At 39.9% G+C, this 15,518-nt stretch overlaps 1 protein-coding gene across 2 annotated transcripts in view; it reads left to right on the plus strand.

The window, feature by feature from the left end:
• The window catches only part of SLC9A4 (solute carrier family 9 member A4), a 32,060-nt gene that overhangs the window by 12,248 nt on the left and 4,294 nt on the right, over window positions 1-15,518 (plus strand). For both annotated transcript variants that reach the window (XM_063149826.1, XM_063149827.1), the window contains exons 6-12: window positions 1,822-2,024; window positions 3,144-3,230; window positions 4,474-4,544; window positions 6,750-6,911; window positions 12,194-12,290; window positions 13,997-14,128; window positions 14,845-14,932. In XM_063149826.1, the coding sequence (XP_063005896.1) occupies window positions 1,822-2,024; window positions 3,144-3,230; window positions 4,474-4,544; window positions 6,750-6,911; window positions 12,194-12,290; window positions 13,997-14,128; window positions 14,845-14,932 (840 nt within the window). The remainder of the gene's footprint in view (window positions 1-1,821; window positions 2,025-3,143; window positions 3,231-4,473; window positions 4,545-6,749; window positions 6,912-12,193; window positions 12,291-13,996; window positions 14,129-14,844; window positions 14,933-15,518) is intronic.

Below are 15,518 nucleotides of genomic sequence, written 5' to 3' on the forward strand. Positions count from 1 at the left end.
CTACACACAGAGAAAAAGGGCGAAAAAGCCCCACACAAATCTCTCCAAGCACAGACTTTACATTTGGGTGAAAATTGATTCTTTTAAAAGCAAAATTAAAATATTGTCATGATTATGCTTATAGAGATGTTTATGTCTTTATTTACTATATGCCCCCTGGGTAAGTGGGCCTCATAATGATTTCACAACACACTGTCATTAACTCATTAATTAGGTAATGTATATCATCACAGTTCCAGTGCTATAACACTACAGGTCCTGGGCTGGGGGTGCTGGAGGCATAGGAAAAGAGGGAAGGTGAAAATTAGCACTGATAGATAACTGAAGAGGGATTTATACCACATGTGGGCCAACAGCACTATGTTATTACTAATCACAAGTCAAGTCTAAGATTTTAAACTGCTAAAAAGTAGTGCCCATATGAAATTACTCCATTTTTGCACATGGTATGTCCCATTCCTGCAAAGGTGTCCTACTCCCTGACCTGTGGGACAGATTCCTCCAGCATGGTCAGGGCAGTTCATAGATGATGTCAGACAAGTTGTGAGACACAGTTTCTCATCTTCTCCTTATGTCCAGGATGGGTTGACAGTAATGCTGAGAAGGGAGAAGGAATAAGAAGGCTGGTGGTTGGTGTTCTGGAGGTGGTAGCAAAAAGGAAGTAATTACATATTTTCTTGCTGTATCTGGACCAAGTGTGGCATCTGAATTTTTAAAGGCTTGCTTCCCATTTTGAAATATCCTCCTAATTAAGACAGAAACAATGCTCTCCTGATATAAAAGCTGCTTTCCGGCCACATGTCCATCCTTCTCTCAGACACCAAGGGGAGTGCTAGAGCTTTACAGAGGAAGGACTAAACATTTTCTGCTAAATGTGTGTGTTAAAATGATTACATCATTTTCTCTGAAACTTGAATAAAGTAAGGAGACATGGCCTGAGGTTGATACCTCACATAGGCTGTTTCATTCTGAGTACCTGATGCCTAACATAATTATAAGTAGCCAAAAAAGGTCTTGCATAAAGTGATATCCAGCAACCTACATAAGAGGATGCTGTTACAGGCTTTACCTCTAATAATCTGAGTGTATCAGTGACAGCTGTGTAAAATAACATCAGTTATCAGCATTTGTCAGCTTTTATGTCAGTAATTTAATGGTTTCCACATAAAACATAAGATATATATTTCTTATGGAGGATGAAGAAGTGAATCAAACAATTGCTAAAATTACACTATAAAGACAAGTTGCAGTCTTTACACAGCCACAGATACTTATTAATTTTAAATTTTATTAAAATAAAATTAAGTTTGAGAAATAAACAAAGAATTAGAGTCACAATAAGCCCAAGGATTAAAATTTTAAATGCTGTTATTCTTTGTCTTTCAGTGAGCCTGTCCACAGGACTTGTTGGTAAAGCAGTGTTCAAACACTTTAGGCAGACACTGTACAGAAAGCAGGAAACATTGCAAGGGAGGGCACAGGGAAAACTCTCATCCAGTTGTTTTTCTTTTCTCCAGAACACTTTGGAGGAAACTATGCAACATAAGTATAGGAAGTTAATATTTTCCCTAATCTCTCTTCTAAACTGTGTTAATGAATTTAAATCCTGAAGCTGTTAGGAACCCCAGTATTTTATTGGAGATATTTCACACAAGCCAAATTTAGCAGTTGGTCAAAGAAAAGCTACAAGAAACAAAAAGAGAAAAAAAACATGGGTTGTCAACAGTTCCCCAAAACAACAATTGTTTTGCTTTTAATATTTAATATTTGCTTTTTCTCTTTGATTGATAATAGCTGTGGGGTTTTTTCCCCCCTTCATAGGTGTGTTTGCTCTCTTCTACGTCAGTAACAAGTTCCGAACATATCCCTTCACCTTCAAAGACCAACTCATCATTTCTTACAGTGGCCTCCGAGGAGCCAGCAGCTTTTCTCTTGCGTTCTTGCTTCCAGTGAATCTTTTCCCCAGAAGAAAACTATTCATCACTGCGACCATTGTGGTTATATATTTCACGGTGTTCATCCAAGTATGTATATTTCTTAATGGATAACTTTCATGTACTAGAGGTGACTGAAAGCTTCATAGTGAAAATAGCATTGAATTCACTCCTAGGCTAGGACAAGTTACTGTGTTTTAGGGCCAGATTTAGCACTGTATTGTGTAATTAGCCTTTTTAAGAGCTTTTAGGTAATACAAGAATTCTTTTGTATCTTTTAAAATATTCAGGGGAGAGGGCACTTGGTGTCCAAAATTATTTATGTTCATTCCACATGCATTTCCTGGTACTTCCAATTTAAGAAGTCTTTTAGCTTTACCTTTCAGTAGCGATTCATTCTTTATTTGTGGTGTATCTCAAACTGACCAGAAAACAGTATGTCTGTTCTGTGACAGATTTTGAATTTTATACTTTTATTTTTGTCTGTCTTAGGGACCAAATACAAATATTTTGAAATGCTTTGCAAAAGAATATTTAAAAAAATGAAGTGAATAAGTCACATTTGTAAGTATAGGTGTCTATTTTAGATATTTGAGTTATTTCACCTTGCTTACTGCTGTACCTGGAAGAACTGAAATTTCTAGAGAACTCTGCAACCCATATTTTGCATTTTCCAATACCAAAGTCTCAGATCCTCTAGGGTGCCAGTGGGGCACTATGCACTTGTGATAAGTAAGGCACTTAGGTTCCACCAGAATGTTTCAGGAAAAAAACAATTTGTTTCTATTTCCACTTTTAAAATGGTTTTCTGCAGCAGTGCAGTAAGGAAATGGGAAAAAATGAAAACCATTTCTAAGTGAAAAAACCCTGGAATTTTTAATTCTGAAAATATTGAAGTAAATGGTTTTAAGACTTCAAGACCTCACAAAGATAATATTTTCTTTCAAATGAATCCTCTTTTGAAGATGATTGCCAAAGAGACAGTTAATTTACATTATTAGAATATGCCAATAAATAGACTCTCACTAAAAAAAACCCTTTAAACATTTTTTTGATTTAAAATTCTCTTCTGTAGACCTCCACACAAATAATGGTTAATTTCTGTGCTAAGACACAGCTTTCCTAATTGATTAAAATTATCCCCTTTTGCATTCTTTCTATTTTTGCCTAAAAGATAATTAACAATTCCACTCGTTATTCCAAATACAGGGAATCACAATTGGACCTTTGGTCAGATATCTGGATGTTAAAAAGACGAACAAAAAGGAATCTATCAATGAAGAAATTCATGTGCGAGTAAGTTTTTTACATCAGCAACCACTATCCCAAAAAGAAAAGAACAGGTATTCTGAAAGAGCTGGAAAGAGGGAGGCACTTGGAGACCTGGCATTGAGTGCATTTGGATGCTCAGTGCTTTTAAGAATGTATGGAGGTAACTTAGGCATGATTTTCTAAGATCTTGCTTCTCATTTATATTCATATTTACTATCATATTATACTATCATCCACAAGTGTCATGGTGTATTAGGTCCCTTATTCATTGGCACTTTGACCATGGGAGGATAGAAAGAGAAAGGTAATGTTTATCAAAGTACTCACCATCCTTCCTAGCTGGATTAGTCAGAAACACTTGTTGCCATCTTTTGACCAGTTCTAGACACTGAAGCCTTAAAAGTCTTTAATCCAGATCTATTGAACTGAGTTGAACCATTGAGCTGCAAACTTAGTTTCAATTTATTCTGGGTAGTGATATTTTATCCTCTCAAACATTTACTTCAGTTCCCAAATTACTATTATATAAAATCACAGGAAGTTGTTCAATCTGATTTAACATTACAGAAAACCTATGTACATTCTTTCATTTCACAATAGGGAATACATTTGAAATCAACAGAAACACTATGTCTTAAAATGAAACACACATACAGATGTAAGCTGAAGAGATATTAGCAAAATTAGAACATTGAACTGATTTGGAGTTTAAAGTGAAATTAATTCTTCCTATCTGAACATTTTCAATGAACCTTGAAGAGAACTTGCATTTTAAAGCACCCTTTATGGCAACATGTCTGTAAGAATTGGCCTTTTTCTGTATCTATAGTGCTGGACAAGCACAAAAAAGGACTGAAAGTAACAGAAGGTAGCAGTAACCTGTCTCATGTCATTCTGCAAAATCCTCAGAGAATTTATCTGTCAAGGTGAAGGTGTTGTTATGTGGCCCTGTGCCTCTCCCAGGAAGGCCATGCATGAGGAGGGGAAACAGAACCAAGAATTTATATTTTGGGTTCAGTAGACAAAAAGGACCCAAAAATTTTTTGCTTCCATCAAAACACTTTCAATGCAGCCAAGCATCCGCAGTGGCATCTTTGCCTTGATTTTAGAAAAATGTAGATGCTTTCAGAATTAACTTACATGCTCCAGTTAAAAAAATAAATCTCAAAATCATGTCAATAAGTGCAGATTTGTGGTAACATTTCATAATGAACACATGGACATTTCATAATGGCCACTTACAATGTTTCCATGGTTTTTTTTGTAGTTGATGGATCACTTGAAGGCTGGTATTGAAGACATATGTGGACATTGGAGTCATTATCAGCTGAGAGATAAGTAAGTATGTCTTATTGCAGTCTAATGTAATAAAATAACCTATCTAGCAGGTAAAATATAGTAGGTAAATAGAAGAGGAAATCAAAATGCTGCAGTCATGTGCCGTATCTCTTTCTAGAAACTGAACTCCTGAGTAACCATTAACTCTTGAGAGTGCAATGCTCATACATTGCCTGCTAAATTGGATCTGCACAAGCAGAAAATAAGCCTTCAGAAAGAAAAACATAGCATGGGAACTCACGCTGCAGACATCAGCCTGTGCATACCCTTGGTATAAATCTGAGGTCCCAGGAAACACTTCTTTAACTCTGGATTTAGAACATAAGCTCCACATGGTCTCAGTGCTTTGCTGGCTTTTGCTGTGAGCCTCCATAGCAAAAAGGATCCCTTACAGGTCTTTGCATTCAGTAACATCTAAAATAAGAGTGCTGAAGGGAGTGTTTGAATTTAAACAGCCAGTAGCATAAGCAGAGCTAGTCTTTACTCAGAAATGCAGGTCCCACATTGTCCCTTCCATCAGCAGTGTGAGGTGGTTTTGTGAAGCTTTGCAGCTCTTCCAAACTCTGCCCAGAAGAGATAGATCTGTTTCCTTTAAGTTTTCCCTAAGGGAGTCCTGTGGACATGTTGGCCACCACCACAGCATGTGAAGGCAAGTAGGGAAAAGACTGATTTTTCTTTCCCCCCAAACATCTTATTATGATGCCGTGGGCTAAAAGTTATCCCTAGTTCTGCCTAGGCTTCTGTGCTGGAATCTTGTCTGACTTTCAGCGTTGGACTCCAGTAATCCAGCCAAGGGTGTCTGCTGGGACATGCGGCAAGTCTTCCCAAGTTTCTCCCTATGGAAATCAGAAATTCAGAGGGGGAAGAGGATGACTAGTTTGCATCCAACTCTTGTCCCAATGGGAAGTAATGATATAATGTACTAGGGCATACCCAGAATCTGAAATGTCTTCTTGGTTCTGAGTACAGAAATAGCTTTAGGACATCCATCTGCTGGGACCACACCACTGTCTGTGCAGTCAACAAATTGAACAAATCTCTGTTGGAGCAGTAAATCCATTTAAATAGCTGCATTTACACATATCTGTGAGTAAATGCCATCCATTTGTCCCATATCTACCTGATAGCTCTGAACAGAGAATTTTCCCTGAACTAGCCATAAATGTAGTGTTTTGGTTCATGGACAGATTCAAAAAACACACCATGTCTGAGGACATTTAATATAAGAAGATTGTATTAAAAAGTATTCCCTAAACTTTTGTATGCAGCTTTAAAGTTGTGTACAGAATTAATTACCTAAGCAATGAAAATCCAGGAGGCTTTTTATTACACAGAGAAACATAAAGAGCTGTAATCCCCGTGCAAATATTTGTGTACCTTCCTCTGCTATTAATGAATAAAAAACAGCCTTTGCTAAGGAAAGAAAGATACAAACCCTGTGGTGCTTTTCCCAGCATCGTGGAGCACCTTACCTTGCTGTGGTAAACTGTTCCTTTGAAAGAAACAGAACTGTTGCTCTGCTGAAGATCTGCTGTTGTTCTGCTAAATGTCTGCCTGAAAGCATGTACCTGTTCCAAGGCACCCACACACATTCACATTCAAATTATGCCACACAATAGCAATATTTTACAATCTGCAGCCTGCAAGCACATAGTATTTTGGGGTCCTTTCAATTTCTCTGTTATTCAGAATACAAAGAAATGTATTTTCTCTGCTCTAATTGTCAGGATTCAAAATTATCAGCAATGTAATGGGCCCTAACTACTGTAACTGCTGGGCCACTTAGAGCCTCATTGGTGGCTGGCTGAATAGGCCAGGATTACAGTAAGAGCAGCTGCTGCTGTTATGTCCTTCTATAATGCAACATTAGTACAAAGGCATGGAGACTGGCCGTATTCTTTTCTGACAAATGTGGCAGTGTAATATGCAAACATACACGCAGCCCTCTTTTTTGCTCTGATTGCAGCTTGTTTCTTTCTTTTGTCTACCGGGCTCTGCAATCTCTGTGGACCAGTAGACTATGCCAAATATCCCCCTAAAGGTCTCAGCTCACCAGGCCTTCAGGAGTCCACAGGTGCCTCTAATTTGTATTCAGTTTCCACCACTGAATTGTAGATATATGCATTTGAATGAAGATCAGCTTGTAGTACAGAAATGAAAACATATTTCCTTTTCTACACTTTGATTTTGGTATCTCTTTTGCAGATTTAAGAAGTTTGACAATAAGTATTTGAAGAAAATTTTAATTCGGGAACACCAGCCCAAATCCAGCCTTGTGTCATTGTACAAAAAGATGGAGATAAAACTGGCCATCGAGATGGCTGAGAGTGGCATGAAAATTTCAAAACCATCCACTACTTCTTTACAGTGAGTACCAGCCTCCTGACCCTTTGCAGAGTAGGGACAGAAGGGCAGGGATAAAAATGAGGAGGTACCCAAGGTATTCCATGATTTAATTGAAATGTAAGAAAAAAAAAAGACAGTTGAGAAAAGAGAAGATGCAATTTGGTGCTCATCATAATTGTGCTTTTGAAAATTAAAATCATGGACATTTCCTGTTTCTTTTCCATGATGGGCAGTCCTGAAGAGGAATCTTGAGTCAAGTACAGAAGCCACTCTGGTTGCTTTAAATCACAGTAGTGGCTCAAAACAGATGTACTTATCACTAACCTGGCCAGTGGGTCTTGTTAATCCCTGCCAGGTCCCTGCCACTGTGTCCTTGTGAGACCCGACAGTTCTGTGTCCAGCTCTGGGGTCCTCAGTACAGGGAAAACACAGACCTGTTAGAGTGGGTCCAGAGGAGTGCCACAAAGATGATCAGAAGGCTGAAGCACCACTCCAAGGAGACAGAGAAGGCTCTGGGAACACTGGCAGTTTCTTTTGCAGCTTTTCAGTACTTAAAGAGGACTTACAATAAAGAAAGGGACAGACTTTCTAGTAGACTTGTAGCAGTAGGACTAAGAGAAGATAGGTTCAGACTAGGTACAAGAACTTTTTATGATGAGGGGGGTAAAACTCTGGAACAGGTTGCTCTGGGAGGTGACAGATGCCTCATCCCAGGACAGATGCAAGGTTGGGTGTGAGGGGGCTCTGAGCAGCCTGACAGAGCTGAGGAGGTCCTTGCTCATTGGGGGGGGGTTTGGAACCAGTTGCAAGGCATTCTATGATTCTATCAAACAGTGATGCCACTTGACATCAGACAGACCAGGGGACAAAACAGGTGGGACCTCCTGAGGGAACTGAGGGAAAAACCCTCTAGGAAAAATGTTGCACAAATCTTCTGTCCTGCATACTATTATTGATATGCATGTATTTATCTTTGCCTTGCAACACACTGTCCAGAGCACAGGTACTGCTGCAGGCACTTGCCTCCATCATTTCTTTCCTGGGTTCTTGCTGACCAATGTTGCTGCTATTGCCTGCTCTTTCCTGTTGCATCCTTAAACCACTGTCCATTTTGCAGCAGCTCCTTGTAGGGTCTGGCATATTACCTTTTTTGAATGATGATCACTCCCAATAACAGAAAATTCAAATATCAACTGGCTATTAAAATCTTGCTTGAAACTCTGGCTTAATCATGTCAAGATCAATCTGCTTTCTTGTACTGATGTCAGCATGCAGTGTAAGGCCTTGCCCTTTTCTCTCTAAATTATTCTTTGCTGAATGGATGATATTAAAAAAGACTGCATGTATGTCGGGCTCCTTTCTGTCTGCTGTAATCCCTTAACCATTCTGAGCCAAGAGAAAATGTGCAAGGTGGATACACAATCCATAGCAATCAAACCACATCCCTCTTCTTTTCCTGAGGGAATGAGAAAATAAGACAAATTACTCCAGCATAGTTCAAAAATTTTCTCCTGAGCTGAGAATTTAGATTGAAAAATATTCTTTAATAACCAGCTGATATGATGGACTAATTTTTGCAATCTCTAACCTGGCTATAATTGAATTTTGCTATGCATCATCCTCTGATGAGAAAGCCTTTTTAAAAATGAAGTGTCAACTTCAGAAGAACAGCCTGTGGCTCAAAACCATTATGATCTTGCGGGCTGTGAGAGTGTTCTAGGAAAATACACGTTTCCCCACCTCTGTTCATTGATAAGTGTCTGCTGTTGAGGACTGCAGGAGACAGGATATTGAGCTAGTTGGTGGACCTTTGGTCTGAGCCAATACAGCAGTTCTTGCTGTCTTTCCCCACAGCAATTAATTGAACCTGTGTAAAAGGTCTCTAAATGTATTTATAAATTCTATGATTGCTGTCATTGATTCAGCATGTTCCTAAAGTCCCTGTCTTCAGTGAAGGTACAAAACTCTGGTCATGAACAAGAGGAAATTTGAAATAAAATTCCAATGTATGGCATGTAAATCATTATTAGCAGTGCCAGAGTAGTGAGAAAACTCTTGATCACACTTCTGATCAGTTTTTTCAGTCTTTATGCACTCAAGGAGATTTACTTTATAAGAATCAAAGCAGATGTCCAATGCAGTGAATCAGAGAATTGCACTCATGCTGGTGTGATTCCTGCAGGTGGAGTGGATGTCCAATTTACAGTAAGTATTTTCTGTGTGGAGTGAGAAAATTTGCCCATGGATTGTGCAACAAAGAATACACAGTGGAATGAAAGCAGAGCATTTGGTTCTGACACTTTGGAGAATATAAGCTGATAAATAAGGATGGAGATGGCAAAAATGGAATCTAGGAGATATTATCAAAACTGTGGGTTTATGGCTGGTTTTTGTAGGAAATATGACTGTTAGAGAGAACCATGGTTTAGTACTGAGTTTACTTAATGCTGGCTTCATATTGCTGCAATACTGACTTTGATAAATCTTAGAATGTATCAATACAGTACAGATCAGAACTAACTGTTGTGTTGTCATTTGTGGTGGTACAGTTATGAGAAAGTTGTGTCCCAAAATTATTATTCATTCACAGGACGAGTAAAGATTAATGGAGAGTTTACAAAGTTCAAAATTTTAGATATAATATAAAAGAAATTACACAGATTGTGCAAGTATCAATGTATCAAATATCAAGTATCTCCATATCTAAGGAAGAAAGAAATAATGTCATGGCAGTCATTACAGAGAGACAGTTTTCATGGCATATTATAATATAACTTTTTTTCTTCATACATATGTATCCTGTGCTATTCTTTGTTGTAACATATTGGAAGATTCAATAAGAAAAAAGAAATAGTTTCAATAAGGATTACTTTATGGGTTTGGTAACATACTGTACATGTTTGAAAGCCCTTTCTTAAGGTACTGCAAAATGTGAAAGCAATCTTTTCTTTATTAACATATATGTGCATTGTTATCAGTTGGGTGGGTTAATTTCTAATCCCATGAAAAGAATGACGGTTTTTTATTTGTGCTCCAGAACAATATGGATTATCTTCATGCTATTTTTTCTCTTGCTACCCCAGCTCAACTGAGACTCAAGCAGTTTTATTTACTCTACTTAATTCACTTTAAGAGCAAAATAATAAGATTTGAAATTACTTAGAACAGGATACTTCTGTGCTGGCATGTGGAGAAAGACGGGTATGCAGCTGGAAAAGAAGAGATAATCTGATAATCTACCCTGTGGAGTCAAGATTTTCCCTGTTTAGATGCTATCCCCTGTTTATTCCCAACTGTAAATTATAAAGACCCGGTGGACACATTCAGTGGAGCACAGAGCAGGGAGGCAGCTCTTCCCTTTGATGTCAAAGCCACCTGCAGCAACTACTCCAGTTCCATTTGCATTACACAAATGAGCCAAGCCCGTATTTTAGAGACCAATGCTTGATGACAGTCCCCAGGGCTTGTGCTTGTGTATATTTTCCAGGTGTACCTAGGGTCTCCCTGTTGTGCAAAGGGACATCAGATGGGGGCTGCAGACAGCAAGGAGTCTGGTTTCCCTGGGTGGAGGGCAGCATGCACAGGCTGTGCCCCAGTCTGAGACACACCACACCCAGCAGAGAGTAATGGCACAGTGCGTCCAAGCCTGAAAATTGGTAGCATCCCCAGGTCCTCCCAGTGTATCTCTGAGAACTGAAAGCAAGTGAAAAAGGAACCAACCAACCAATGCACCCACCCATTCAGCCTGGAACTTGGTGATGGTGAAGGTCTTTTTTTCCCTAATGGGAAATAACTAACTTTGTTGTCATTGCAATTGTTGAGAATTGATGAATGACAATTAAACATTTGATGGGAAGGATTTATCAGGGACAAGATAAGATTTCTGGTCAAATCCAGAAAGGCAGCCCTTTTCTGTCACACTGACTTGCCAGCATCTCAGTGGCAGACTCATGATTCAGTGAGGTCCTTAACCTGCTGCTTATCCCAGTCCTGGCTCTAATACTACACCTTAACCTGTTGTTAATTTCCCTCTTCGTTTTTATTTCACAGAATAAAGTCAGGTCTCTGTTTTAGTCTGATGGCAGAATGAAAACACTTTCAAAACCTTGAAATATATAAAAAATTAATTCTTATATTCCAGGGGCTTTGCACAGGGGCCAGGGCCCCAGAGATCACTGTCTACTTCATAGTAAGAGCAGTAAAATATAGAATGCAGGCAGTTCATGTTGGTCCTACAAATTTTCAAGATGTTCATGGTAGATTATAGAACAAAACAGTAGTAATATTGTTAAACTAGATAAAATTGTAAATTCCAACCTTTTTCCTATGCTTACATCATAATCACAGTTTAACTTGAATCCATTGTCCTTTGCCATTAAAATTTTAAAATTTATTTTAGAGGAAGTGTGAGATAGATGCACACAAAACTCTGGCAATACTGTACAGACAACATTTTAACAACATCACTTAGCTGAAAAACACCACTTGCAATCACTTTTTTTTTTTTTTTAAGAGGCAAGAAAACAAAATGGAGAAAGGAAAAATTCAGAAACAAGATAGACTGATTCATCCTGGATGATCACTATCTATTTTCCTTTCTTTTCCTGGGAATTCACCTGAACACTAACTCTCACAGTGATTGACTGATGTAGTGAAACCCGATAACATTTCACAGCAGCCCTCCTCTACTGTTTTGCCAGTGAAAAAGCCAGGCAGTTACAAGTGACTGTGGGCTTGTCAAAGTTTTTTAAAGACACAAAGATTACTATCTTTTAGGTGGTTCTTTAATTTCAAATGGAGAAACAGGTTCAGTAGCAAGGAAACTCTATATGTTCTCCTCACCACAGGGCAGGTCTCTCAGACTTCATATTAATATACTCAGGATTTTCTTCACTTTCTCAAAGGAGTAAAAACCAGTAAAATTGCAAGGCCCAGACTGCTAGACCATGCTGAGGTTTTTGTTCAGACAGAGGAGGAAACTTGCAGCGTTTTCCTGAGCTGGTTATGGCCTGGTCTAATCCTTAAATAGGAACTTCCTTCTGGAGGTTTAAGAAAGAAGAGTTTCTGCTGCCAGCTGTATGAGGGCTTAGCGCTCAATTTGACTATATGGATAAAACCAATGAAAGAGCAAAATTTGACCTTTTTTTATTCATCTTTGGATGATTTGCAGGTGTTGCTGATTACTGAGAGGCCCTACATAGCCTTCTGTTCTAGCACTAAAAATAGTCCATGCGCATTATTTAATGGGATTAGCATTTAATCAGCTCATTAATATCATATTTAATTTCCCCTTTTATTTACAGGAGCGGCAAGAAGCAGCGTGCACACAGGCTGTCCCCGGCAGAGGTGGAGGCCATGCGGGACGTCCTGGCACACAACCTGTACCAAGTGCGGCAAAGGGTGCGTGAGCCGAGCCGGGCCGGGCCGGGCCGGGCCGCCGCAGCCCGCGTTTGCCCTGCCCGTACCGCGGGCGGGGGCACTGCGGGGAGATGGGAGGGCAAGGAGGGAAGAAGAACCCTGGGCTTGGGCACCGATCGGAATAAGGGAAAGCTGGGTTTGCGCCTTTTTTTTTTTTTTTTTTTTTTTTTTTTTTTTTTTTTTTCTCCATCAGCTTTTCGTCCTGCCGGCAGCGCGAAAAGCCAGGGTAAATCAGTGCCTGAGCTGTAGAGGTCAGGCTTCCCTCGCCGCTGGGCTGTGAAACTGCGGAACTGAAACTGCGCTGCGGGGGCGGGCAGGCGGGCGGGCAAACACCGCGCAGTCCCGCGTGTTGGGAGCGGCATTTACCGTAACGCAGGAGAAAAAAAATGAGGAAAAAAAAATTTCCACGTCCTCCAAGCTTCATTTGACACATTTAGGTGGTTTGTTTCCCTGTAGAAGTGGTGTGGTAATACCTCAGCGGGGATTTGTTTTGTAGAAATTTGGAGTGACCCTGATGCAGCCCAGGGTATGGTATCTGCTTAATCCGGTCTCGGGCACTGAATAGACACTTGAGAGCTCGCCCACAGCAATGAGTGGGAGAGAATACATTACAGTAACCTTGAAATTATGCCGATAAACAAGGCTAACTCATGTAACACACGTGTACTAGAAAATACTAGGGCCTGCTCATTTAAATGTGGCATTATTAATATGTTATTCATTCCTAACATTGTTTGACTTGCCATGCCTAATTATCCTTATGATATTAATTTCTTATCTTACCAACAACAATTTGCATATATAGTTATCTCTTAGCTTACTGAAATGAACTCTCTCTCTTCAAAATTAATTACAGTAATGACTATTTGTGCTAGTCATTTCCTATGTAGTATTAAGAATGGTGTGCTTTTGGAAATGAAAGATTGGATGGAAAGTAATGCTGCTTCTAATACTCCTTTTCAGCTCTGAAAAGCTCTTGCTCCGCAGACCAATTTTACAAGGACCCTTGCAAATGAAACTGAGATGAGATTCTACTTTTTAAGAGGGATTATAAACTTCAGTGAATTTTTCTCTTTAAGGCCGATAATTATTTCCTTCATTTCACTAGATGTAGATGATAAACTAAAAAGCTTGTCTTAAATGATGCTCGGTTTAAGGGAAGTTTGTGCAAGTGTGGAAAGGAAACTCAGTTGTGCATCTCATTCTGGAGATTCATTCTTTGTTCCTGAGTCCATCTGAATCTTGCTCCAGACTCAGTAATATTAGCACCAAAACTCAGAGCTGAGTTAACCAGTTATCTCTTTCTTGAGACCTGCCTCATATCTGTAGCTCCCAACTACACTTAAGGAGAGGAGAAAAGAGATGGCAAGGCAAGCCCAGAGATTATAGCAGCCTTCTTAGGTAGGTATATTTTATACACCTGCACTTTGAGCAGGTAAGAGTCTATCAAAAATGGCATCAAAACACAGCCCTTGAGGTCTGACACTCACAGCTGTGTTCATCTTCCTCCCATCTTGCTCTGCAGCAGTGAGATTTGTGCGTGGCTGCATTTTGCCGTGTGATACCAAAGCGATCTGTGTTGGGTCAGTGACCGAGCTGAGGCAGATGTCCCCTTGGCCCTGTGATTGATCAGACTGATTAACATTACAAATGCATCGAAAATGAGCTGGCTGCATCTTTTGTTTCAGGCACCAGCATACAACAGGCACAATCTTCCTACTGAGACAAGTGAGAAACAAGTGCAAGAAATCCTCATCCGTCGGGAACACAGCCTGAGGCAAAGTTGCAGGAAGGGAAACAGCTTGCCTTGGGGTAGACCGGTACCTGTCATCCATCTACTGTTTATGTAAAAATGCCTCTGCTTCTCTGTAAATATGGAAAGACACTAGTTTTAATGTGTCCTTTCACTGCATTAAAATGGATGTTTTCCCGGTGTGCTCATGCAGCACTTACAAAGAGTGAGCTTCACTTAGCACGGGAGCAGTGAAGTTTTCATGTCCCATCTCTATACATTGGTCAGAAATCAGCTACTCTGGCTGTGTGTAGTAAAATAATGTAACTTGCATTGATTTTGCATGTGCAAAGTATAGTGTAATCAAAAAAGGCCTGATGCAAAGCCTCTGGCACGTTGATGATTTTGGTTCTCAATCAGTAAGAGGTTTGTTTGACTAAAGGGAGGCATTGAACAGCACAGACATTTATAGCTGAGATAATCATGGTTAAGGAAGAGAAATAAGTTCTTGTTGGATGGATTAGTTGTATTCGAATTTTTCACCTGAAACAAGAAGGGTGAATCTTAGAAGAACATGATTTTCTCTGGTGACAGTAAAAACCCCTTTGGCTGTTGTATCAGACAGACATTCTCACTGGAGCTGATGTGAGTTCAACCTTCCAAACCAAGCATTGGTCTTATTCATGCCTATCAAAATTTGGCTTTAAAGGTGCAGCATATTGCCTTAACTCTTTACTGTTTCACCAAGTAAGTGCCCAGTGGAGCCAATCACAGGCACTGGACACACTTCTGTCTCCTGAACAGGTTAAGACCACGGAAATACGCTACCTCTCCTTGCCTCAGGGTCCACGCCAGCCCACTAGAAGAAAAGCCAGGCATGTTACTTTTACAGGTAATGGAAGTGCTTTACTCTGTATCCTACTCCAGTAGCAAAAGAAACTTGGCCAGTTGTTTGGTGGATTTAACAGTACTACGTGCACAGTCCCGTGGAAGCCTACAGCCTCTTAAAATGTGCTACACCCTTCTCTCCTTTCTGTTTTATCTATGTTGTTTATATGATCATTACTGCAGCAGTTTGTTTTGTTCCAGCACCTCCTGCTTTTCTCTTTTTCCCTCTTGGACAAATATTCCTGTGATCCCTGCAGTTCCACCTGGCTAAGCTCAGGAACACAAATTAGCCATTCCCTGCAGCCCTGCAGACAGAGCTGTATGCAAAATTATTATGAATTTCTGAACCTGTAGCCCAGTCCAGGTGAGACTGATGGAGCTCCATGCCCCAGGTCCTTCAGGTACCAAGACTGAGCAGGTATTCCCAACATGCAGCCCCACACCAAAATTCAGTGCATGTGTACACACAGCCAGACACAGAGAGCAGCACAGACACGGCACAGGGCTCACACAAATGCAAACAGCACCAATGGCCACATCCTTGTCCCCTCTCTGGCTGATGAGACTGATAGACTGTTAGTGAAAAATTA

The sequence above is a fragment of the Melospiza melodia genome, chromosome 2, assembly GCF_035770615.1.
Source record: "Melospiza melodia melodia isolate bMelMel2 chromosome 2, bMelMel2.pri, whole genome shotgun sequence".
NCBI classification, from domain to species: domain Eukaryota; kingdom Metazoa; phylum Chordata; class Aves; order Passeriformes; family Passerellidae; genus Melospiza; species Melospiza melodia.